The sequence below is a fragment of the Mixophyes fleayi genome, chromosome 1 (genome assembly GCF_038048845.1).
Source record: "Mixophyes fleayi isolate aMixFle1 chromosome 1, aMixFle1.hap1, whole genome shotgun sequence".
NCBI lineage: Eukaryota > Metazoa > Chordata > Amphibia > Anura > Limnodynastidae > Mixophyes > Mixophyes fleayi.
The window spans coordinates 74,859,863-74,887,086 of NC_134402.1; the positions used below are offsets into that span (position 1 = coordinate 74,859,863).

Here is a 27,224-nt window from a genome sequence, read left to right on the forward strand (position 1 = left end):
GCAGCATGAGGGGGACCTAAAATATTAGGCAGGTGATTATATTGTTGTTGCTGATCTGTGTATTTTCCTCAATTCGCTGCACTGAAATATAATTGAAAATCTACAAATCCTGAAAATGGTCATTTTTAATATCAGAACCTTAAAATGTTATCTTGATAAATATTTTTCCTTTTAACAATATAAGGATGTATTTGATAGAATTTCGCTTTGCTTAATATTTTCTCACACTAACTTGGGATTTTATCGTCCTCATTTCACTATCTGCCCTCGCTTCCTTGATGTATATATTAAGAACAAACATTAGAAACAAAGAACACTGTGCTGATGCTACAAGATACATTTATTAATTCCCAGATGGCCCTCAACTCCTTAAGGAAAGCCATAGGTTTCTTACCATGTCTGAGTTGAGAAGCAATCTTATTAGCATTACTGTAATGACAAAAACAACATGTATCAATAGATCTCAACCTAAACACATATTTTAATCTCCCTCTCACCAAGTATTGGAATGACAAAGATTATCCTGACAGTGATGCGGGGGGGTAAATATACTAAACAGTGAATTCATCAAATCACAGATTTTCTGCGAATAAGACGGCCATATTTAAAACGGCACTTTTAATGAAGGAGAGTTTTGTCGCTAATAACATTACCTTTTTAAATATGGCTGTGAAAATCGGCAATTTGATGAACCTGCTGCTTAATACATTTGCCCCCAGGAGTATTTTTTGAAATTTCGCGCTTCTGGCACATACAAGCTCATCATGTGTTGAGATCACTGTCCAATCAGTGTGGTCAGTGATGTGTCTGGAGCACAGAATTTAAACATTCTTCTTATGGCAGCAATTTTGATATTTGTTGGTAATTGTTGGTCTAATTATGTTTGTTTAGCATGATGCAAATGTTTGGTATATTCAAATTGAACAAGATTTATTTAGCCTTATGGTGCAGTGTGGTATCTCAGGAAGTGGGAAGAAGCACCGAATCATGCCACGCTAATTCCTTCAACTCCTTAATGTTACTCTGGATATACAGCGTTGATGATGATGATAATAATAATCGCTTTTATTTAGAAAGTTCCACTAAAGGTCCGAAGCACCATACATGACATTTACAATAGTATTCAATAAGCAGACAGCAGTACATTACCATGCCTCCCAACTTTTGGGTAGGTGGCCTCTGGACAGAAGGCATGTCCATGATATGCTGGGTGCCATGGTCACATCACTTTGGTAGTGTATCCACACCCCCAAAGATGTGCCTAGCGCTTTAGAACTCCAGGCTGCCGCATTCTCTCCCCCCAAACTCCTTCATCACTGCACGTGGCAGCCATTTACTGCTGTTCCGGCATGCAGAGCAGCGAACAGGAGATACTTCCTAACTTTCCCACCCCTAGCACAAACCTGTCCCAATTAGGATGGCGGACCAGAGCCCTCAGATCGGGACTGTCCCATTTAAATTGGGACACTGGGGAGGTATGCATTAGATAGACCAGACATACTGAGGGATAGTGAATGACAGTGATACTAATGTCAAACAGTGAAGTAAGCCTTGGCTCAAGAAAACAGGGCTAGGGCTAGGGAAGCAGGCTTATTGGTAAAGAGGAAGATGCAATAGTAGAAAGAGAACATGAGGAAGGAGCGCCGTGCTCGTGAAAGCTTGCATCCTAAAGGGAAGGGGAAGGCACAGACACAAATATGGTTGTACCAAGTGGGTGAGTGGAGGTGATATCCGAGGCAAAGGAGCTAGGAAGAGGGCTGATGAAAGAAGTTAGTTTTAAGTAGAGATGTTAATTATACCATAGCAACATCTGACAAAAAGGTCTAAAAACTAGAGATGCTCACTGATCCCCATGTTCTGGTTTTGGTCTTGGTTTTGGATCAACTTCGTGTTTTTGTTTTGACAAAACCGCCCTTGTGTGATTTGGCCTTGGATCCCTATTTTTTTTTTTTGCTAAAATCACATAATTTTGCTTATTTTTTCCCCCCTACATTATTATTAACATCAATAACACTACTATCAAGTCATTTGCAGTCAATTTGGACCATTTCACAGGTCACAATATTATTTACATACACTTTCAAACAAAGACTGCAGCGACCTGGCTGGATGGTAAGCGACAGAGCAATGACTCAAACACACAGCAGTTCCTAGCACATCTAGGAAACATTGCCACACAGCAGTGTCAGTAAAGAAAAGGGGTGCAAAATGGAATTGTCCTTGGATCATGAAATCAGTTATGGTTCATTTAAACGCTCCATTTGTTCCTTGGATAACTGTTGTAATTGTACAGCTAAAACATGGCGACGAGCACTGACCCCCCATCCCCCCCCCCCCCTCCAGGATGTGTGCTTTTATCAGACCCACACCAATCCAGGGTGCGATACAATGCACTAAAAAGCGCCATTGTAATTCACAGCAAAAGGCAAGTTCATCACTGAGCTTCGAATCAGCCCCAATTCCCCAAAAAAATGTAATATAGTTAGGTACCTTTGACGTAGGGTGCAGATTACAAACACTTTGTGTAATACTGATGAAACAGCAGCAAAGAGGAAGGTTTGAGTAATACATATACACGTCTATTTAGACATCCATGCTTGCATTACTTCTGCAAGCAACATTGTTCTTTGTTAATTAAACTGTTGTTTTTATACCGTTCAAAAAAATAAAAATGAATCCTCCACCATTCTTTGGATGCTGATAGTTGATAGTAGGATCAAGTGGAGTTACGGCAGAGGTGTCACTAATTCTGGTCAATTCTTTTAGAGTAGACAAGACCAAATGTTGTGCTGATTCATCTGCCTCATCAATGGGTGTCTAAGATTTTTGCAAAGCACACAACAGTATATAGCACATGTAGGTAACATTGGCACACAGTGGTAGCTGAAAGGAAAAGTGGTGCAAGATGGAATTGTCCTTGGGCCTCCCGCCCACCCTTATGTTGGATCTTAAAATGGAGATGCACACCTTAACAAACCAAGCACTTCAGCAACAAGGAGTGCCACTTTTGAGGCTGATGTGCTTGGTTTGATTGGGCCCCCACAAAACAAGCTAACAATGGGCTTAAGACACCTAAGGTAACAGTGCTGTTAATGAACTCTACTGTGGCAAGATGTTGTTGTCGTAATCCTTAGCCTCATCCTCACCCTCATAAGTTTGTACTTCATCCTCACACATTATGAATTCATCACCGCTGGAATCCACCATTACAGAAGTCGCAGTATTTTGATGTAATTGGTGGGAAAGGCCTTCCTCGTGGAAATTGAAGTTCATTTTTATGAACATCATCTTTTCTACATTTTGAGGAAGTAGCCTCCTACGCCGATCACTGACAAGGTTCCAGGCTGTGCTGAAAACTCTTTCGGAGTACAAACTGGAGGTTGGGCAGCTTAGGCAATGCAAAGCGAGTTGGTACATGGGTTTCCAAATTCCCTTTTTTTCCTCCCAGTATGTAAAGGGACTGTCTGATGTGTCTATTTCTATGCTGTCGTGAAAATAATCCTCCACTATCCTTTGCATGTTGATAGTAGGATCAGGTGGAGTTCCGCCACAGGTGTCACGTTTTTTGGTCAATTCTTTTAACCCAAAGCAGATGTCAAAATATTGTGCTGAGCATCTTCATCATCCCTGGGTGTCTTGGGAAAGCTAAGTTTTTTCCTAGCAGCAGTTGAATGAGAAACTGAAGGAGGAGACGCCGTCCTGTCACGTAACACTTGAGCTGTCATCTTGCTCACCAGCAGCTCCTTGCATCTCTTCAGATCTGGGTCAGTCGGAAACAAATGGAAGACATAGCTCTTAAACCGAGGAGAAAGCACAGTCGCCAAAATGTAGTGATCCGATTTCCAGATTTTGATAACTCTTGGATCCTGGCGAAACGATGGATGGGAGGGGAGAAGAAGGTAAATTTGGCTTGCAGCTAGCAGACATTGGTGGCTGCAAGATATAGTCCCAAAAAATGTTGTCACCATAGGCTGTAACTTACATCTAAACGAAACAGATAAAATATATTGCTTTTAAAATAATTTTACACACTATAATCCTTTAAAATACTTTTCCTAACTAGACATGATGAAATCTTGCTGCACTCCAATACGGATTTCTAAATCCATAGTCTGCATAATACATTATTTACACCCAATGTACATGTTGACTTAACTATATCAGTCATGTGTACCTATCTACACAGCACCGTATACTGTGTCATATCACACACACAAGGAAAATAACATGCGTAAGTCAATATTCAACATGTGATAAATATAAAAAAAAAAATGTACGCTTCCATACACACTTTCTGAGAAAAATATATTAAAGTAAAATGTATACAATTATAAACCAGGCATAACATCAATCTCCTAATATAATATAGGTTGATGTTAGAGTTATCTATGGTTCATGCATATAGTTCAATCTAGGAGACCCAAAATGGTTTTGGTTCCTGAAAAAGATACAGCTCTCTCCGGAAGAGACAGTTGGATCCATACACGTGAACAGCGATCCACTTCCCCTAATACAATGAATGCGTCGGGCACATATCCTTTCAGCCCACTCAGATATTCTGGACAAGATACACATACAATAAAAACAACTGAAAAAGCATAAAAATTAGCTATTATCAAATTAGTAACCACTGATTCAGGCTACCAAGGTTGTGGACCAGCACCTGCAGGATGTGGGGACACAGCAGCAAAAAGCAGGTTTTGCATGATTTCTGCACCAAACCTATCAGGGGAAGTGCTGCTGTTACTAAAGCAACCCACACACACAGCAGGGGAGGGGACAAATCTATCACGGATTCACCATCCTATCAGAAACCACAATCTTCTGCCCAGTGCAACCTTCTGACTACATGTGATCGATTATTGAACTGCAGAGGCGGGATTTAGAGTTGCTGTGTCATTGGTAGAACGAGGTAATGATGGACATGCTGAGAGAACAGTGCCTGTGAGAGGTGGCAGGAAGGGGAGCATATCGGTGACACAATACAGTAAGGTGACCAATCTACCCCTGGCCGGCATACACCTCAGCTTTGCGCCCTAGTCCAATGCTGCGGGGCACTGTGGTGCCTTACAAATCAACAATAATAATACTTGAGGTAATCGTTTAATATTAAATAAATGTTTGTGGGTGGACATCTCCATTAAGTCATGGAAAGGCTCATAATAAAGCATAAATTTGTAACCTAATAACAATAATTGGTAAAAAAAAATCTTTGAACAAAAAAATGGTGACAGAGATCTTAAACATTGAAAATGCTCTAAATGTAACTTTCATCCCGGCAGCTTGTAGTGCACAGCCACTGGTACACATCACGACGTGTGAATATAAACAGGAAGATAATTAACCAGAGAAAACCTCTTCCAGCTCTAATGTGCAAAAGTACAAAGTAGCATCGAATGTCTTCTGAGAAATAATGGGCAGTGTAATCTAATTGCTGCGCATGTAGGAGATGGAGGACATTGCTGAATATAAAAAACACCAATTTCAAAGCTAAACCATTCTGATAAACAAGAATTTCAGACCCTATTAATAATTCCAACCCATATATTTACTGTTGGAGCAAGCAATCCCAATCTCCCGCTTACGCCGTCTTAGTGATATTATTGAGCAATCTAAATTTCTGTAGAGATTTTATATTAGCACTTCATGTCACAATTGAGTGAAAAGAAATAGCAGGTGGGCATGTATAATGCAAACAATGTAATTGCAATTAAGTCCTTATTGAGTCCTGGCTAATTAGTCACATTTTATCTGTGGTGTTACTAATACTGCCTACTGTTGTTGTATGGAAGGATGACAATTGTAATAGTCTGCCAGTGATCTCTGTATGCTTTGTTGTGTTTTTACTGGCTGTATTAATACTTGCAATAAAACATCAAGAGAGACTAGATCAGCCAGAATGTACTTTATTGATCACTCAAAGAGGTCACATTGCTGCTGACTGGCTGTTAGTGAGGGCAATAACATTTAATCATTTGTTTAATCCCGTTTCTATAATTTGTGTACCGTGCTATAATTACAAAGAATGACTGAAGGTTAATTAAGTTCACACAGGGCTTCTGTGACTTGGTTTTGCATTTTTTGTTTTTTAACTTTTTAGATGTATTAGATGCTCAACTCCAAAAGCATTCTGTGTGTATAGATTTGAGGAACCTATTCTTTCAGGATCAGGATGTATCAGGATATTAGTGTGTTACAATGGAATGCATACTGAGCAAACAACATTTAATTCCATGTATTGTCAGGACATCGTTTTCCCTTAATTTTTATTGGAATGGATTATCACATATTTTAGACAATTCATACCTTTCAAGTCACTAACTTAAGCGAAGTACACATTACAGGGTATTTGTCCAATAATCCGCTCAACCAGCCGACATAAGACCGCTCGTTCGAAAGTCTGCCCAGTGTGTGCCGTCTCATTTGGTTGGTCATACCATTCAATATTTTTGTTCCAATCTCCTTTCCGTTGTGTAGTGTGTATAGATTTCCGACCGATCCACGACAATCCTCGGATACTTTTTCAACCTGGGGGGGCGTGTGTATGTAAATTTGTGATGCCTGTACCAGTCCCACGGGGTGCGGTAGCCGCACATCACAGACTTGTGTTGTGTATAGATGTGTATTGCACCGGTCTGGTTGCAGACCATTACACTTGTGTAAATAAAAATTGTTTGCCATTAAACTTCTATATCTGTAATTCATATCCAACACCAGAGATACTCTCATTTGCTCACCTTGCACACTGCTCGAGATCAGTTTATGTAGTAGTGCAATCGCAATAATAGTGGGCTTGACCTCAATATATTCTGGAAAACAGGCACCATTTTGGTTAATTATAACGGTACAGGTATTTGCCCAAAGCATTTATTTGTCTATACATGTTCACTGAAATACCTTTGTGTACAACTTCTTTCATATCTTGGTATTCAATATCAATATTTTCTTGTTTGATAACAGGTGTTACATTAGTGGTATCAGTGGTATTTAAACTGACCTTAATTCTTCGTTCTGACAAAAAACAATCTATGTTACAAATTAGGCGTTTACATTGCATTGTGTGAAACTACAATTAAATAAAATCCTTCAGACAGGTACACTACACGTGCTACTCACCATTTTTAATGTCGTAGTCGTACTGGTCCAGGACTTTTACCATCATCTCCACCTCTCTTGGGCTCATTGGCTTTGCTCTTTGCTCATCTTGAGCATCTCTATCCCCCACCTTAACTTTTTCAACATTTTTCGGCCCTTCCAGCACCATCTCCGACTCTGTCTCTGTCTCCATAGCTGCAACCCCCACTGCCACCTACTCCTCCCGCATCCCCCACTAACACCTTCTCCTCACTCGCCATGTTCTCACGCTCCTCGGCGCCAAACAGGCTCCTGTCATTTTATACACTCAGACATGGGCATTTGTTTTTGCTGTGGACCAATCGGCGATGATGCCCGCAGTGAATGGCGCATTCCATTACATACGAAGGGATTTTATTATTAGGGAATAATTATTGCATTGCACTTTACAAGTTAAATGATTTTCCTAAATTTTATGTATGGTAATAAACTTATATTTTAAAGGAATGAATGAAGAGACAGTGTTGCCTTCTTTTTATGTGGCTTTGGGTGTTAACTATAGTGAAACCTCTGCCCCTTTATGCTAATGTCTTTGGTATATCGTTACATGCCCCGCAAATGTTGCTTCAGTGTGTACGAAATTAAAATCATTGCTCACGAGAACATGGCTGTAAAAAGTCGCTAACGGGACGGCCGCTCTTCCCTTTATCGTCTAAAACAAGGCTAGTGTGTATGCAGTCCATGGACCGAGCGATCGGACCATCGATCGCATGTAAAATCGATCGGCATAAAAAGTTGATGGAAAATTCTGTAGTGTGTACCTAGCTTAAGGTGAACTAAATTAACCATTGTATTACATGATTTAATGTATGCTCCATGAGACGCTTTTACTGCCCACTTAGAGAGAATTAACCAGGCTTACACACATATGTGAGATTGGTAATGTGATTATAATATTACTTGCTTTGCTCTACATAAGAGTAATTGATGCTGTATGTCACATTTCTGCATTACTGCTGAACTATTTGCTGTTATAAAGAGACATTTCCTCTGTTGTTCAGCATAGGGAGTACATTAAGTACCAGGAGGATGCTTTGCTTTAGTCCTATATTTCCGTTAGCTTTACCCCATGTCACAGACAAGCCCAGAACCACTTTATTATTGCTATTGCTTGGGTCATACTGCCATATATGTGGTTCTGGCTGGTTATAGGTTTGTGTCTGAGGGACAGGAAATTGTCAGTCTAGTATTGATTCACCTGTCCGCTTCCTGTTCTTTTGTCTCCAAAAAATAGACAGGCACTGTGCCATCTTTGACTGCATATGATAGCCTGTTTCTATAGGTATGAAGACATGCCTCCTACAGCATGTTCTCTACAGCTGCTTCATGCCAACCTGCCTCTCCATTACATGTCGTCTTATCACCCTCATGCACCTTTATATGAAATATGTGTTTACTTTGTGGTTGATAGGTCAGAAGAGGTTTATTTAGCAATTGTATAAATGTATTATAGTTTCTAAAATTGCATGTATAATATTGCAGCAATATGTAATTTCTCTTACCTCCACCTTGGGGGGCCCTGCTTACCATGGGGCTGTATAAGGGAACGTGGGGTAGGCACTCAAATTAACTCAAATCAAGTTAACTTTCCAACAGGCTATATCCCCTCTGCAACCCCGTATAAACTTCAGTGTGTATTTGAGTGCCAGAGTAGTAGGAACTCTGACACGCTGCTCTGCAGCCATTTTAAACAAACTACTTATTAACTTTTTAGAAGGTGTATGTGCTATAGGCAGCATATACAGGTTTTCAGCTTGATATACCGGAGCACAGCAGCCACGGACTAGATCCCTCTCTGAAGTGAGGCATCTAGTGTAACACACACGTATTCAAAACAGTACTCACTGGCTGTAAATTGAAGTTTCTCTCAGCAAGCATCCACCTGCTCTCCAGACTACGAGAGACAGAGTGAACTGCCTAGAAGTCTTTTAGCAGTACCTCATTAAGTGCCACTCTTGATTAGTCAGCAACTTGCTACCTCTCAGCAAAACCTGAATTAGGCCATATGAATGGAGCCCGCCCTTCACTCCTCATTCAAAACCCCCAGATACCCTTACCATTTTTTCTTATGACTGAAGACCATCTCTGGGAAGCATTTCACAACCTGGGGTTTGAAAACAGAAATGACAGAAATTCATGACTTATATACCTGCCATTCACTACTTTCCCAGTGCTTCTGTCACAATACGTTATTACAGATAAGGGTCTCTCTTTGATTAAATTTATTGTTTTATCTTATTACTGAGACTAATGGTAATGTAAGGCCTTATTGAAGGTTAGATGGCTCCACCGTGCAACTCCCAATGTGTTTCAGGTTGCCTATCACTGATCTAGACCATAAGTATTGGGATTTTGTTATGTGGAACTATAAACTTCCCTGCACAACTTTGCACTTCCACTGATTCATCTTTACGTCAGTGTGATCTGTAGACCTTTTCCAGAGCTGAGTATTTATAATTTTAGATTTATATACTGTAGGCATGAATAGTGGCATTTTAATATAAACTGAGCCATGGGTATTTTGAAAGGCAGATATGTAATTACCCCAGGGAAAATATTGTGCTTACCCTAACCTGGACCATGAAAGTTAAACTCTGATCTGTCAGATTACAGCCATCTAGCTAATTATTCTTTTGGAAGCTAATCAGTATGTATGAAATCTAATTGTAGACCGAGTACTGTGACTTCTCCCTGGTAGATGGGATCAGATGCATTTCATTATCATCATCATCATCATCATCATTTATTTATATAGCGCCACTAATTCCGCAGCGCTGTACAGAGAACTCATTCACATCAATCCCTGCCCCATTGGAGCTTACAGTCTAAATTCCCTACTATAGACACACACTCACACACAGACAGACAGAGAGGGAGAGACTAGGGTCAATTTTTGATTGCAGCCAATTAACCTTCCAGTATGTTTTTGGAGTGTGGGAGGAAACCGGAGCACCCGGAGGAAACCCACGCAAGCACAGGGAGAACATACAAACTCCACACAGATAAGGCCATAGTTGGGAATTGAACTCATGACCCCAGTGCTGTGAGGCAGATGTGCTAACCACTAGGCCACTGTGCTGCCATTTCTGTATAATTGAAGGCTAGCTGAAAAAATAAAGTCAACAACCTAAGTATGGTATTGTACGTTTCATTTATGGCCAATTTTTCAATATACAAATGAAGCCATCTGTATTACATTTATCACTAATTAGATGGTTATCACACAGTTTTGTTTGCATTATTAAAGTGTAGATGTGATGTTTTATACTGTGGTCCACCCCAGGAAGTGCAGTGAGGTTTACTCCAGCTGTCATTTTCAGGGTTATTTTGCTGCCTTAAAGCTGCATCAAGGCAGATCATGTGTGGGGCAGTCTAGGTTCACGTTGGTACACTACCACCCCTATTATAATAAGTTCACTGAACATGATTATTGTGTATTTTTTATTTAAAATACTCATATTTAATAATTATGAAGTTCTAAAGCCAATAGAAAAATGACACCATTGGCATCTTATATGCAGATAAATAGAAATTATACTGTACAGTTTAAACCCCTGTATCCTCATGATCAATCCCCTTTAGCATAATCATTAACCTCACATTAGTATAACAATTCATCAGCATAATCATTAACAACCATCAGCTTAATTGTTAACCCATGCTCCATTATAATTATATATTGGCATTTACGTTATATTTTGCCCTTTGTGGCATCTACATTTCTCCATAGCCAATTGACTTTCAGATCCCAGTCGGCACACTGTCAGGCTGCAGCATCCATTGCTCAGCCTCCAGTTAAGAGAGAGTTGCCCAGCCAACCTGCTGCCACACCTCTGCATTCAGCGAGGGAGTGTGTGCACTGCAGTACTGAGCCATGTCCCCACAGACGTGCCAGTGCCGTTAAAGTATCTATGACTCCGGAATCCTGCCGAGTTCCCGAAGAACCGTCCCCAGGCCCTTCCAGGATCAGGTTAGAAGGAATCGCAGAACTATGGCTATACAACTGTGGGTGCAGGATGGGTCCATAAGTTAAGGGGCTGACACAGAACTGTCTTTACTCATGGGACACTATAAGTAATTATTAAGGTTTATATAATGTTTCTTAGAGTAGCTAATTTGCATAAAGCATAACTACTTAACTAAGAGACCTAAATAAATAAAAAACATAGGTAATTGAGGTGCTCTATAAGACTCTTACTTACAGAGTTTAGAGCATCTAGAGAAATGTATCTTACTACCAAAGTTCATATCTGAAGATTTCAATTTTGGGATTAGTTAAACCAATATATTTTATGTTTAATAGTCCTTTACTTACAGTGCTTATTATTAGAGATGCTCAGGCTTGGTTTTCTGAAAACCGAGCCGACCCGGTACTTTTGCGTGTCCTTGCATCTGAATCGAGGCAAAACGTCATTGTTCCGTTGTCGGATCTCACAGGGTTTTTATTCCATAAGTACCTCCCTCCCCAGGAGATCTAGCACCATTGCTCACACAGAAACAGAGGTAGCAGTGTTCTTGTCACTCTCCAGTCTCCAGTGACATTGCTCAGTGCCATTGCTCACACAGAAACATGGGTAGCAGTGTTCTTGTCACTCTCCAGTCACATTGCTTGGTGCTATTACTCATACAGAAACAGGAGGGGTAACTGGAAATAATTACTGGAAATTAATGTTATTGAGGTTAATAATAATGTAGTTACAAAAAAGAGCCAAATTATGGGATTTTAGGGGGAAAAAATAGGGATTTTAGGAAAAAAAAAATAGGGAACCAAAACACACGAGGGCGGTTTTGCCAAAACACGAAGTTAATCCAGATCCAAAACCAAAACACGGGGGTCCGTGAACTTCTCTACTTATTATACTCCTATTTCAGACTCATGATACACCCAAACTAACAAGATAAGTGTGCCTAGGTTCATATAATAAGGAGCCATATAGAATAACAATTAAGGATTGTGTGAGGTGGGATAAAAGGAATGAAATAGACATCCATTGTAAATATATTCCAGCCACAGCCTTCTTGAAATAGAAGTTATTTACATATCTGCTAGTAAATAACATTGCCTCACAAAACCAATAAAATGATTTGGTCCTTATTCAAGGAATGATGTCCCTGTAGGACAATTATACATTCAGAAAATGCTGGTTTCTAGCACAGATACAGCCAAATACGTATGTAGAGCCACATATCCATATTGCATGCAGGTGTTTCAAGCTTTTATTAGCCCTCATTGGTGCAAGATGTGGAAAAATGTTTAGTAGGACTAATATAGGATAACTATTAAAGTTCGGGTGAGGTGGACTAAATTCATAGTTGTCTACTCATCTGGGAGCAGCAATATTGACACAAGTCGCGTTTTCAAGCCCTGCCCACCTCAGCAAGCACTGAGTAGCAGGGCCGTAATGATACATTATGTCATTATACCCCTGCAGCTATGTTTTTTGTTTTTGTTTTTTACTGGGGTGGGTGGGGTGTGAGAACACAATTGCCCCATCCACTTGATAAGAAATCATATCATAGATCCTTTCCCAGTTCTTCTTTTTCCTACCTCATCTCCAAATCTCCAGGAGTGAGGTAGGAAATATAAACAAGTATGGCTAAACTGTGTATTTATAAACCTTTAATAGAGTTTCATTGTCATCACAGACTGTAAAATTCATTTTTTTCTGCATGATTGCATTATTTAATAGCAACATGAGTGCATGGAAACTTTTTGCTTGTAACCGAACAGCTTTATTATATGCTGTGTAGATTGTTGCATTTCATGTTTAAAACATTAATCTCCCCCAAAAAAACCAAGCAAACCATTTTATTGGTTGATGTACTAGTTATAGCTGCCATATAGACACAAAATACTTTTACCATTGCAGATCTTCTTAGCCAAGGAACTATTTGATAAATTAAAATAACAAGTTGTATTGTACGGATAGCACAGGGTATAATGTGTGTGGTGCTGTGGTCCAACAGGTTGGATTAGTTCTTGTAGTATTGTACTCCGGAGATATTTGTATCTGCCAATAACTGGATCACCCAGATGACGAGTACATTTCACAGGAGACAGACAGTGAGGAGATTGTATAGATACTAGATATGGATTTTCAAACTGATAATTCACAATCAAAAATGACTAATGACCTGGTAGCTCTTCTTAACAAATTGGTAAGATATGCTTATTTTTGAGTCTTTTTGATAATTGGGAAGACTATAATATTAATAGATATTTTATTGTTTCTTTGTTTTCCTTACCAGACTGTTGATAGACCGAAAGACTGGTACAAGACCATGTTCAAGCAGATCCATATGGTTCATAAGCCAGGTACGTGATGTATTTTTATTATGTTATGATTGTTTGATGTTTATAGGCTTATTTTGTCCTTTGTACAATTCAAGCCTAAATGCACTTGCAGTATTTATAATAACTGATAGAGGAATACTGAAACATATAGAAGTAGTACTGTGTATTACAGTATAGCTTTACAGTTTCCCATCCTTTAAGTTGTTTTCATCATATCTTCAAAAATGGCAAAATCATTGTGTTATTTTATTAGTATTACACTTTTATGGTAATATCTGTATTGGACTTAGAGCCTAGATCTACCTTTTTTATTTATTTTTTTGGAAACATTAATGAACATGTACTTTAACAGAACTAACATTTTTTGCTAATAAAGATTCTACACCTAGCTGCTATACTTTCCAATTTACGGGTGCCAGACATTAGAGGAATCCCTATTTGTGCTGACAGTTTGAGCCTCCTCCTACACTCGATCACTTATCACTTATCACTAATCAAGTGTAGTGGAATCCAAGCAGTCAGTCGAAATAGAGATTTGCACTGGCGTCCGGTACCTGCAACTTAAACTGTATAGCAGTTAGTTGCGGGGTTGTATACTGCTACAGTATATTAAAATTACTTGTTACTTGGGACAACCATTGGTTAAGCTTCTATATGTTAGGTTAAAGAGTGCATCATATTGAAGAGACTACCTCACATTAAAGATATAATGCTCCAAAAAATGCACTCAATGTAGTAAACTATTACAGCATTACAAAGCATTTGTTGCAAATTCAGCTAATAATTGTGCAGTTTACTTTGATCTGTATATAGATTGTAATGTGAACATTGCAACAAAACAATTAGTACATAAAATAAGTAAATAAAAATATTGATTTTTAAAGTATTGACTCATCATATATTGAACATTTGTACAATACTGTACTAGTTTAATTTATGTTGTTTAAAGTGAACCTGTCACCTACACCCAGTGGGAGCAGCTAGGCAATGAATTTACTAGCTTAAGAGGCTGTTTTAGGAGTTGAAACAATATTGTTGTGTATGCAACCCAACCAGTGTTAGACTTTGGCATGAAGGGCCCACGAGGGGAATGCAATTGTTTCTCGGCTATTCACTGTGGTGGTGTGTACAGCCCCCAGAGGGGGCATGTGACCAGCTACCAGAGTGTGACATACATTACAGATTGCATCCCAGTGACCAATGTTCAATGCATAGAGCATTCTAGTGACTGATATACAATACAAAGAGCATTCTAGTGACTGATATACAATACAGAGAGCTTCCTAGTGACTGATATCAGCACAGCGAGCATCCATGTGACCACCGTACAATACATAGAGCATCCTATTGGCATACATACAAAATGCAGAAAGCATTCTAGGTATCACCATACAATACAAATATGACTACAATATAAAGAGCATCCACATACATAGCCTCTGCTCTGCAGCCTATGCTCAGGCTGCACTTTACACAGGTTTCCTTCACTCGCACCACCATGGGAGTGACACACAGAGTCCACACCTGAGAGTAGTTTACAGATTCACACAACTACTCACCCGTCCAAGATACCTGAATACGAACACCCTTTCTCTCTGCATTTCATGTTACTACTACCGATAAGCTGAATTATATTGGTTCATCCCAATAAATGTCTGCCTCATCTGTGTATAAATAACAGATGTCTTGTGTGTGGGCAACAGCATTCATTGTGCTTGCCTCTGCTCGTGTGCCAGGCTCGGCGTTCATATTGACTGTTATGTGCAGGAACATACAGTGTGACAACTCCCAAGTAAGATGTGCACAAATCACCCATTTGTAATTAACCTTATTTAATTTAGCTTACGTCATGGGATGGTTTGGGGATAGCTGCAATTAACAGTAAAGTCTGAGGTCCATACATGGTATAATGTACTTCATGCAACAGCTTCAAGGAACAATTGCCTAATTGGTTATATAACCAATGTCCAATGTGTAACACAGACAACCACAGAGCTAATTACTGTTTTCGTCAGAATCTGTAACTAATGGTGATTTCCATTTTGAAATATGGTTCAAGACTTTTTAGCTCTTGAACCATGTAGACAATAGCATAGAAACATAGAATTTGATAAGAACCACTTGTCACAGCTCGTCTGCTCATTTTTTAACCTATAGTAACCTCAAACCCTATTTGATCCTTAGTTCTTTGTAAGGATATCCTTACGTCTATCCCATAGCAGACCGGCTCTTGTAATCACAGTTACATTTCTCAATTATTAAACACGTTTTAATGGGTGTTTCTTCCTTGAGAGCTCTGCAAATATTTATCTGCAATGTTATTGAACGGCTCTTGCCCATTCGATTATTCAGAGCCTTGGAATGTATTAATATGACAGTGACAAATACATCACAGTGTGAATAAATGGGGATGCATTCATTGTACGGTGAAATGAGCTGCAACATGAGGTGAACCATGAAACATAAAGGATAAGTTGAAAGTAATTCTTGATTTGTTCTCAGCCTGTAGCAAATATGAGTCTTTGCTGCATTATTGGACCTAAATCATTAGAATATCTTGTTTGTTTTTGCAGACAATGACAGTGATTTTTCTAACACAGCCTATGCATATAACACAGGTGAGTTGCTCAATCTTCATACATACAAATAAATAAGGTAGAAACAAGTAAGCAATAGTGTACGTGTTTTATCTTGACATTAGAATAATGAAGTGCTGACAATCTAATAGAGATTTTACCTTTTAGGATCCTTAGCAGCAACATGTCTTGAAATGTAAAATACATCCTCCTTATTAAATAATGCTTATTTTCACTTTATTTAGAATAGCAAAATTTAGCTTCTTTGATATTTACATTCATTGAGATGAATGGATGTACCATATTGTGTCATTGGTCGGTGTATATCTAATCTCGGACTCTTCAATGGAAGTAGCTGGAATAACACTAAAATGTAATACTTGCTTTATTAATAAAGTAAGGACAGCAATATAAAGAGACGGCACTCTAGTTTGTAAAGTATTTTGGTGGCATAATGCCTCTCTTTACAGCACATAAAGATAGATCTGAAGGAAGACGTGTCTGTATATACAGTATAGAGAGACCCTGCATTTCTAGTTTGTGTTTAATATATCCTCATCAGCTATTTATATAGCGCCACTAATTCTGCAGCGCTGTACAGAGAACTCACATCAGTCCCTGTCCCATTGGAACTTACAGTCTAAATTCCCTAACATACACACACAGCAGCCAATTAACCTACTAGTATTTTTTGGAGTGTGGGAGGAAACTGGAGCAGCTGGAAGAAACCCACGCAAATACGGGGGGAGCATACAAACTCCACACATGGTTGGGAATCGAGCTCATGACCGCAGTGCTGTGAGGCAGAAGTGCTAACCACTGAGACACCGTGCTGACTCAGTTACTGTTAGTTTGGAGACCTGGTCGAGGTATTTGTCAATTTCTTTTTTCAGGTTCTTCATATGTAGATGCAGAGCTGGATTAAGACCTAATGTGGCCCTAGACAAAAGACTGGTTTGCACCCGAGCCACCATCGCCAATCGGACCTACAATATATATATATATATATGAAGTTAATAGTCATAAACTTGCTCTTATACCACCAATGAAATACACAAGACAAAATTAATATTGCAAAAGGTTAAAAAGTGGATCTGCTGTGAAAAAGTGACAGTCAGCAGGAACCACCATGTGCAGGCTGTGAAAATCAATACACTCATAATTAACTAATGAGGTTAATTGGATTATCAGATGAAATGCAGCATTGAAATCACCTTAAAGCAAATACAAATTGTTTGTATGGATAACTGGATTGTAATGGAGTCTGCTTGTTTGGCTGGATGCGAAGTGTTAGAGCGACGACACAAACACTCGGCAGTTCCTAGCACATCTAAGAAACATTTCCACACAGCAGTGGCAGAAAAGAAAAGGTGGAATTGATCTTGGGCCCTCCCACCCACCCTAATGTAAGATATTGAAAAGGACATGTACAGTTTAACAAAGCAAGCACTTCAGCCACAAAAGTGGCACTCCTTATCTCTGGAGTGCTTGGTTTGTTTGAGCCCCCACAAAACAAGCTACCAATAGCTTAGCTGCCTTAAGCCCAACAGTGCTGTCAATCAACTCTACATTATTAAACCATGTCTGCTCGTGCTGCATCTTTAATCTCCTTCTCTTCTGTGGATACCTCCCTCTAATCTCTGTAGAACTGCCAAACTTATGTAGACACATGAATGGATATTACAGCTGGAGAGGCATTACATCTGCTGCAGACAGACTGTGACACAGAACCTGTGGGCAGCATGGAATCCATCATGTTGGAATACGCTGCATTGAACAGAGACTTAAACCATATAGATGCAGTTGAGGAGACCGTACTTAAATTAAAACGTGACCCACAGGATGAGATCCCGGATTTAAGAGAGCTTGTGCACAAGAGATGCACTGTGATTCAGAAGACTAATACAGAGGAGGCCCTGAGGCAGGACGATAAATATGTCCAGTTTAAAAACAGCCAAGAGACCTGAGAAAACAAATGGGTGTGTCACTGGCCCCTGCAGACGAAGCTTTGAAAGATGAAGACGAGGAGATCGCCATCACCCAAAGCACTCCTAAATCACAGTTTGAGATGGTGAACCCAGTGAAAAACAAAATATATGTGGTCACAACACATGTACGAGAGAGAAGCAATTAAAAGGATGATTGAAAACATAGTTCAGAATGGTAAATCTGCCAGGTGTCCAAAAATTGGCTGTGATCCTACTGACATGAGTATATTGGATCTTGTTCCAGACAATGCACTAAAAAGAGCCATTGACATTCACAGCAAAAAGCAAGATAATCACTGAGCCTTGAATCGGGCCCTGATTTAAGAACACTGCTAACCCTATTATTTGAATTGCTGTTTCAGCACTGAACACTGCCACCTCTCTTGTTTGTGGGTGAGCTATGGCAAAGTAGAATGTGACTGGAGCCTTTGAAGAACACTGCCAGCCCTGTAATTTTTCTTTCAGCACTGAAAACTGCCACCTCTACTGTTTCTGTGTGAGCTATAATGCTGTAGAATGTCTTTGAAAAACACTGCCACCCCTCCTCTTTCTGTTTTAGCTATGACGCTGCCGAACTGCACTGGAGACTGCCAACAACCCTGCTACTCCTTCTTCTTTCTGTGAAATGGTGCCGTATCTACGTGAAGGGCGGTACTTATAGAATCCAAAACTCGCGAGTTCTGACGACGAGACAATGACATTTTCCCTCGTTTTCAGTTCCGAGGGTGCGTGAAAGTACAGAGTCGGCTCTGCTCGGTACTCTGATCGGCTATGTTCGGGTGGGCTCAGTTTTTGGAAAAAACCGAGCCCAAGCATCTCTAGTATTAAGTAACAATCAAGCTTGAATAATAAAAGAATTAACACCCAAAATCCATTCATATAGGACAGATATAGTTCAGTGCAGATATTGTTACATGTGCGTTAGGCCAATTAAGTACTATGGAATTTGGTGATGAGACAGCTGAAAAAACAGTGGGTAGAAGTAGGAAAAGCAGTACAGGTGTTAGAAACGAATAATAATAATGAAAAAGTATAAAATGGAAAAAAAGGTAGTATTAGTAGTGTTTTAAGTACTGTACATCATTTCTACTATACACTACCACTGTGTAGGTATAGGTTAGGAAAAATAAAGAGCCCCAAGTTAAAGTGAGAGTGAAAGATTAACTAGTAATGTGTGTAAAATGGAAAAGGACTGGGTTGTTGATGGTAGTGTGTGAGAAAGGAAAATGTGATAGTATATGTGAATGTGCAAAATAAATTTTGATGTGGAAAATGCTGGTGTGAAAATGTGGGGCAATTCGACTATTGAATTTCAATGTACAGCAAGCTTTGAATCTAAAAAATATACCTGCTGGGAAATAGGGACCGGGAATGGGGGATCATACGTCAGACCTTACTGGAGCAGGGGCAATTTGGAACTGTTGGCATTTCATAACTGCAGGATTCAGAGGTGTCTAATACCCTGTTCACACGGCATCAAAAACCTGGGTTATTTCCGGGGCAAACCCCGATGACCTGGGTCGAGGCGGAGTGTGAACGGATCCCCTGCTAATTCCCGGGTTATCTGACCCGGGAATTAGACCCAGGTCTTTTGGGGGGTTATTCCCAGGTCCGAACCGGGTAGCCTCCAGTCTGATCGGTGAGACCCGGGTCTCACTGAAAGCTATTGAGAATATAAAAGAAAAAAAAGAAAAACTTACATTACAAGAGGAGCGAATCAAAGCTCTTCCTGTGATGCTGCCATGGAGACCCAGGCAGACCCGGGTTCAGTGTGAACCTGGTCGACCTGAGAATATGTATGTATTGTTTTATCTTATTATTGACACCACAGCAGACAGGGTGGGAGACTCTGTCCCACGGCAATGTGAAAGTGGTATTACTGCACAGGATCCAGGCTGGTCAGAAGGGGTGTGCTGATGGAGCTGCAGGGATGGCCTTACAACTGCTGACCAGTTCACATCTCACATTGATGTACTAAGATGGCCTCTTGTCTGGCCCCATTCAGGTTTGCTTCCACTTGGCCTCACTCATGATGGGCTGAGCAGCAGGGTTAGAGAGCATGATTTGAGCTCTTCCAATCAGGGCTCAGTACATGCTCCTCTGAACTGTGGTGATTGAGGCAAAGTGAATAGAGACACTGCAGCATGAATGACCCCCCCCCTGCTGGACTGTCAGTACAGGTACCAGGTCTGTGTTCTCATTCAATGCACCTAAAATATTTAATCTCATTGCATAATGCAGCCATACGACTTTATTACTTTCTAGTTTGGTGAAATGTTGTTTTAGTTTTGTTTTTATGCTAAAGTAATATGTGCACATTGGGTGCAGGATATAGATTTTCTATCATTCTGACAATGGCACTACAAACTACAGTACTGTATCATATTGCAAATTATCTTTAATTGGCATTACTAAGAGCATTGCATTAATAATAATATAACTTAAATTGCACAGCTATGAAACATAATTGTCTATAGTGATTTAATATTTTATTTATTATCAAGCAGGGAGTTTTGCAAAACTATGGATTTATCATATTACTAATACTATATTTGATTAAAACATATTTTTTAAGGTCAATTTTGTGTATATTACTCCTACTTACCAACTTTGAATAGTTGGTTTCCGGGAGCCTGTCATGGGAGGTGGGCATGACGGGAGCGGGGCTCCAAAATGCTCGTCATTTTGGACCCGCCCCCGTGACGTCATGACGCAAAACACGTCATTTGACAGTGGGGGGCGGGGCCAAACGCCGCGATTCATCGGGAATCGCAGCGTTTGGGAGCTAATTCTACCCACTTCACTAGGAAGTGGGGCACTTCCTAGTGAAGTGGGCAGTTTTGGGAGATTGTCACACTCGTCCGGGAGACACTCGCACAATGCGGGAGTCTCCCGGACATTCCGGGAGAGTTGGCAAGTATAATATTACTATGTAATCTAACTAATGTGAAGACTCCACCCCACATTGTTTTATGTTGTTTGTTTTAAATAAGGTCCAAATGCAACTTAGACTGCATTGGGGCAGGGACTGATGTGAGTGAGGTCTCTGTACAGCGCTGGTGGTGCTATATAAATAGATGATGAAGTGCCTTATTTTGTATTTAATAATGTAAGAATGAAACATGTCCTCTTTCTAAAAAGTAATTTAAAGTTTTTTTATGAAATACTTGCTTTTTGCTATCAGTGGGTTGTCCTCACCTGATAAGTACCTTAGCACTTCTTGTTTATTTCAGTATTCTTTTTCAGGCTCAATATAAAATGTTTTATTCATTGTTGCAGAGCCATATTGGCATCTAATATTATGTGCACTTGTGTTTATAACAATAGATAACTACAGCTCAGCTTTTCCCGCCTATTCCCACCCTGCTGCAAAGACACAGACATACCGACCTCTTTCTAAAAGTATCTCGGACAATGGCACCGACATATTTAGAACTTCATCCCCACTGCCTCCTCCACCCATACCTGTGCCTCCTCCAGCAATGCCTCTCCGCCCCCGGGAGCTGTCCTCTCCTGAAAAGTAAGTAATCAGGAATGTCACCCTCTTAGTGTTTCCACCGTACCTTGTCTCCTGGAATGTCTATCTCTGTCTGTATACTAAGTAGAGCTCATTATTATTCACATTTTCTATGTAATGGTTCAACTTTATTTGTACTGTACTTGCAACAAGCATCCTTCTGGTCCCTCACCTGCGGCTCCCAGCTCTTTTATGATTGATTGGCAGATTTGTTTTGTTATAGCTTGTATCCCTTGTTTAAAGTGCCTGATTGATTAAATGTATTGTTTTATCTTATTATTGACACCACAGCAGGCAGGAACCTATGGTGGTTAAAGGGGAGATATGGGAGTGTGGTGGTTGTGGGGGACCTACGTGACATGGGGAGGATGGTGGGCATAAGTGATAAAGGGAGGAAGAGTGGATGCCATGTGACAATGGTAGCATTTGGGGTTGGTGCCCACAAATCGTCTTACTCCAGCATTGCCTGCACTAGACAGATAAAAGCTAATAGCTGATTAGTTGCTATGGTATCAGTGGTGATTAGCATCTTTCAGCAGTGTTCGCAAACAATCCTCCTTGTCAGCAGAGGAAATGGTTTCAGAAGAAATACCCCAAATGTGGAGAATAATTACAAAATGTGCTTTCTGTTTATAGCAAACAAGGAACTGTACATATCCTCATTTAGTATTTTAATTAAAAATGTACTGTGTGGTTAGACCAGACCTGTCTATTTTAAATGTATACACTGCTTCACTATATGATACACTGTTCAGCAATGATTTCTACAGTATTAATTTATTATACAACTCACATTCCAGCTGAATGCAATAGTTTTATTTGTCCGTGTGACTAAAATTGTATTTGCTGGTGTTAGGACTACTGCCATTATTATATAACGTAAGAGATAGCACTTCCCGTTGATAGGTTAATCTAACACAAGATAAGGAACATTAGTGCCACATGGGTTAGTTCATGTCTTCATGGTGGTTTTGCCTAGGGTTATGTAACACTTCCCTGATGTTGTATTGCTACTACAATATTTGCCTGATATGTATGTAACATGTATCTCATGGTTATCTTTGCATTGTTCTGCTTAGCACCTTTCTCCAGACGACAGGTCTGTGAGATAATAGAAAATGACAAATAGCAAATAATCACAGTGTGCTGGTCAGATTGATCACACCTCTCTGTAGATGAGTACAGAGAGCAGATGAACAAAGCCAGTGGTCCTGGATTAAATATCATTTAATTCCCTGAATAACCTGCATCTTACAGCAGTGCACTGTGTTGAAGTCCGCTATACTGAAACATACAGTATGTAAGGGCCACAAAACTTCATCAGTAGTTTTTAAACAGAAAAATATGAAACTCAGATTGAATTATATGTGTTAATGATAATCCTATTCGTGCAATTACTTCATTCCTTACTTGCCATTTGTAACAATATTACAAACAAATGTATTTGTGTACCTTCTCCTGCAAGGAATGAATGGGAACCACCTGACCGAAAAGTTGACACACGCAAGTTTCGTTCTGAACCTAGAAGCATTTTTGAGTATGAACCCGGAAAATCCTCCATCCTTGAACATGAAAGGCCGGTAAGAGCAGAGCGTGTGAATTAGCATACTGCGGAGAAGGACAGCCTCTGTTTTACATCATTCCTGATACTAGAGGGAAAAAACAATATGTGGGTCTGGGGCACCAAGTGAGGTGACAGAATCACCTTATGGGCACACTAATTGGCAGATATGTAATACATTCTATCTGGGAATGGCATTTTTTGGGGACCAGGGATGGGGGGACACACGGACGCCCTGTATCCTGGGACAATAGCTAATTGATAACTGGGGTCCCAGAAAAATAACGCACTGATACTTGGGTACCAGAACAATAACACACTGATTGATGCTTATGATCCCACAACAATGTCACTCTTACACTGGGGTTCTCAGAATAATGGCACACTGACATTAGGGGTCTCAGAACAATGGCACACTGACACTAGGGTTATCAGAACAATGGCACACTGACATTAGGGGTCTCAGAACAATGGCACACTGACACTAGGGTTATCAGAACAATGGCACACTGACACTAGGGTTATCAGAACAATGGCACACTGACACTAGGGTTATCAGAACAATGGCACACTGACACTAGGGTTATCAGAACAATGGCACACTGACACTAGGGTTATCAGAACAATGGCACACTGACACTAGGGTTATCAGAACAATGGCACACTGACACTTGGGTTATCAGAACAATGGCACACTGACACTAGGGTTATCAGAACAATGGCACACTGACACTAGGGTTATCAGAACAATGGCACACTGACACTAGGGTTATCAGAACAATGGCACACTGACATTAGGGGTCTCAGAACAATGGCACACTGACACTAGGGGTCTCAGAACAATGGCACACTGACACTAGGGTTATCAGAACAATGGCACACTGACACTAGGGTTATCAGAACAATGGCACACTGACATTAGGGGTCTCAGAACAATGGCACACTGACACTAGGGGTCTCAGAACAATGGCACACTGACACTGTGGGTCTGTACGGTATGACAGACACTTGTAACTGACAGACTTTTCACTTACAGACAGGCGTTTTTGCTCCTCTTAGGGCTCAGCAGTTCAGCCAATAATTTTGTGATCAACATTTCAAGTCCTATAATGACAACCCCACTGAAACAATTAAAGTAGCCTAAATTAAAAGCTTATCTCTATGAATAATGTGCAAATAAGCCACTCGACAATTTTGGAGAATACATTTTAGGGAAATGTCAATTATATGGAAGCTTTTTGAGTTGTTTATCCACTAGGCGTGGGTTTGTCCTGGCACAGAATTTCCACCTATGCACAGGTCGGTTTCACCCTTGTTAGGGCTCATTAGAGAAGGATATTATTTTCGTGTCTATATATAAAATGCTAGAGACAGCCTTTGTGAAACTTCTAGAATAGTTATAGTGTGGTTAGCAATTAACTCAAAGGGGCTGTCTGCTTATGTAGAGAGTAGCTTAAAATTCTATTTAAATCTTCTAATTGTTTCAATTAATTTGCCATGTAACAGACTATTCAGTACACACATCATCATCATCAATATTTATGTAGTGCCAGCTAATTCCGTAACGCTTTACACACATCCTCATATTAGACCATATTCACCTCCTTTTTCTTCGAGTCTGTTTGTTTTTTGTTTTGATTTGTATTAAGAGAATCTCTAGAGGTGAAATACTATTGGTGTGAATAATATATATTTAATGTGGATATATCCCAAAAGTATAGAGAACGTTGCAAACAAAAGAAACCTAACTCTTACATGGAGGATGAAACAAATGTAGTTACAATACCGCTACCACCCTCACTTAATAATATCATTTCTTAAAACCTCAATTGTCATTGCTTTTATTAAGAATCATTTGTAAGGTCTTTGGGCAGCAGAGAAAAGGTCGCCCCTTCCATGGTGATGTCACACCTTGTATTCCCATGGCCTGGAGTACCTGGTTGTAGATACAGAGTGAGGTTGTGCTTCCAGCACTGGTTAAACAGAAGTGTGATGTCACTGGTGGCGTTTGATTTTTTTTCTGAAAATGGATAGATTGTTGGCTTGGGAATGGATTGTCAGCATGACTGAGGGTAACTTTACCCCTTACCTAATTGTGCCTACTGACTTCAGTCAAACACATGAAATGTGACCTGGCTCCAAACCTTGTAAGAGAAAAAGTCATCAGAGAAAAGGGAATATAACATGTAGGGTGCATAATAATGTTGGTACATCATTCACAATTTAATTGTTATTAGGTGAAAAACCTTTATAAAGAACCCACAACTCACAATATTGGTTTGTTTCCATCAGCCATAAAATCTTCATATAAACCAGTGGTGACTCCTCCGGGTAGATTTCAGCTAATGTGGGAAAATCCATAATTAAAGGTACAGTACAGTCTCAGACCAGCCAGCTGGGTGTGCCTTGTTTTTATAGGACAGGAATAACCTGGGTATGTTGCCAAGTAATGTTTGCTGAAGCCATTGCATAAACACTGCATTTCTGAGGGATACAAACGTGTATAAAAACTAAATGCGAAACCACTGACAGGATATAAATCATGAAACACATGCCAGAGATTTCCCAAGAGTTTCAGTCCATCTTATATGGAGGTGAGCAGCCTGAGATCCAAGGTTTATCCCACAGACCCAGATATACATGGGCTCCGTGTTACTCAATGCTTACTTATTCTCACAACACATACAGGATCCCACTGAATTTCTGTTCATGTATTGGAAGACATTGTATTATATTTCCTACATTTAGTCTCTGGTCTGTCTCTGTTGAAAATGTTTGTGTCTTTTCATGGTCAGGATAATTGCCAATGCTTACAGAGAAGATGTATGTCGTATTATTTTATATTGATATTATTTTTGCCACTTTGTAAATAGTAATTTTATATACTTTTTCTTGTGCTCCACCACATTAGGGTTAAAAACATTTCCATGTTAATCACCAGCTCAGAATATATAATAGATATAGATATATATATATACGTGTGTGTGTGTGTGTGTGTGTGTGTGTGTATGGAGTGCTGTATGGTACAGTAGAATATAGACATGAGAACAAATAATGCAATAGACAATATACAGATATGAAGGGGATGGAGATTATATAAGGAGAAGGAAGCAAATTCTTCTGAGGTGTATAATGTTACAAGAGAGAAAAGGAAGATTTTAGTTGGTCAGACTTGTGTAAGTTATGCAAGGCTGTCACATGTGATCTTACATGTCTATATTCTGTCCTGTAATTGTGTTTTTTAAAATATGCTATTGAGATATAAAATATGCTAAGGAGATGTTAAACATAAACTCTTAGGGGCGTAGTCAATGGTCAGCGATGTTCTTCCAAACATCGCGGCTGTGCATGTTTTCCGGTACTACGTTACCTCAATACCGCGGATTTCTCCTCACAGCCATATGAGGGGGGGGATCTGTTACTTCGCCACAGAGTGTCTTCGTGAATGTTCTAGAGGCATTCCGCAGCTAATTGAATATGCCCCTCACTACGGTAGTAGTTCAAACATTCCAGAGGAATATTTATATAATTGTCTGAGACATCAAGAGTTATACATGGGCTACGGTAAAGTGAGAGAGAAATAGGCCAAATCACTTACACAGTGAGGTTAATCCACTGATTGATGTTAAATCCACACCAGATTTCTTTGCCCGATCTGCAATCACTATCAATGAGTAAATACATCAGCTCCTTCTTCTTGTTATTGAGTGATCAGCATCTCACTTCCGGGTTGTGCGTTCCACCAGACTTCCGGGTTGTGCACACACAGACACACCCTAGGGTCAGTTTTCATAGCAAACAGTTAATCTACTAGTATGTTTTTGGAGTGTGTGAGAAAACTGGAGCATGTGGAGGAAACCCACGCAAACACGGAGAGAACATACAAATTCCATACAAGTAAGGACTTATAACCCCAGCACTGTGAGGCAGAAGTGCTAACCACTAAGCCACCATGCTGCCTATTTAATATTTATTATAAACCCTGAATTAAAACAATACATTCTCACATGAACTATCACATATAATAAACACGCTAAATGTGGCAAGGGCATAAGTGAAAACCTCTGATGAAACCGCTGCCTAAGAGGCGGAGAAACGCGTCAGGTAATGCTAATGTGTGCAAGTTTCACTAAACATTCTCCGCTAAATACAG

At 39.8% G+C, this 27,224-nt stretch overlaps 1 protein-coding gene across 10 annotated transcripts in view; it reads left to right on the top strand.

Moving 5' to 3' along the window:
* SORBS2 (sorbin and SH3 domain containing 2) overlaps positions 1-27,224 on the top strand; it is a 242,241-nt gene that overhangs the window by 165,746 nt on the left and 49,271 nt on the right. For all 10 annotated transcript variants that reach the window (XM_075196778.1, XM_075196786.1, XM_075196802.1 and 7 more), the window contains 4 exons: positions 13,384-13,450; positions 16,003-16,047; positions 21,321-21,513; positions 22,976-23,090. In XM_075196778.1, the coding sequence (XP_075052879.1) occupies positions 13,384-13,450; positions 16,003-16,047; positions 21,321-21,513; positions 22,976-23,090 (420 nt within the window). The remainder of the gene's footprint in view (positions 1-13,383; positions 13,451-16,002; positions 16,048-21,320; positions 21,514-22,975; positions 23,091-27,224) is intronic.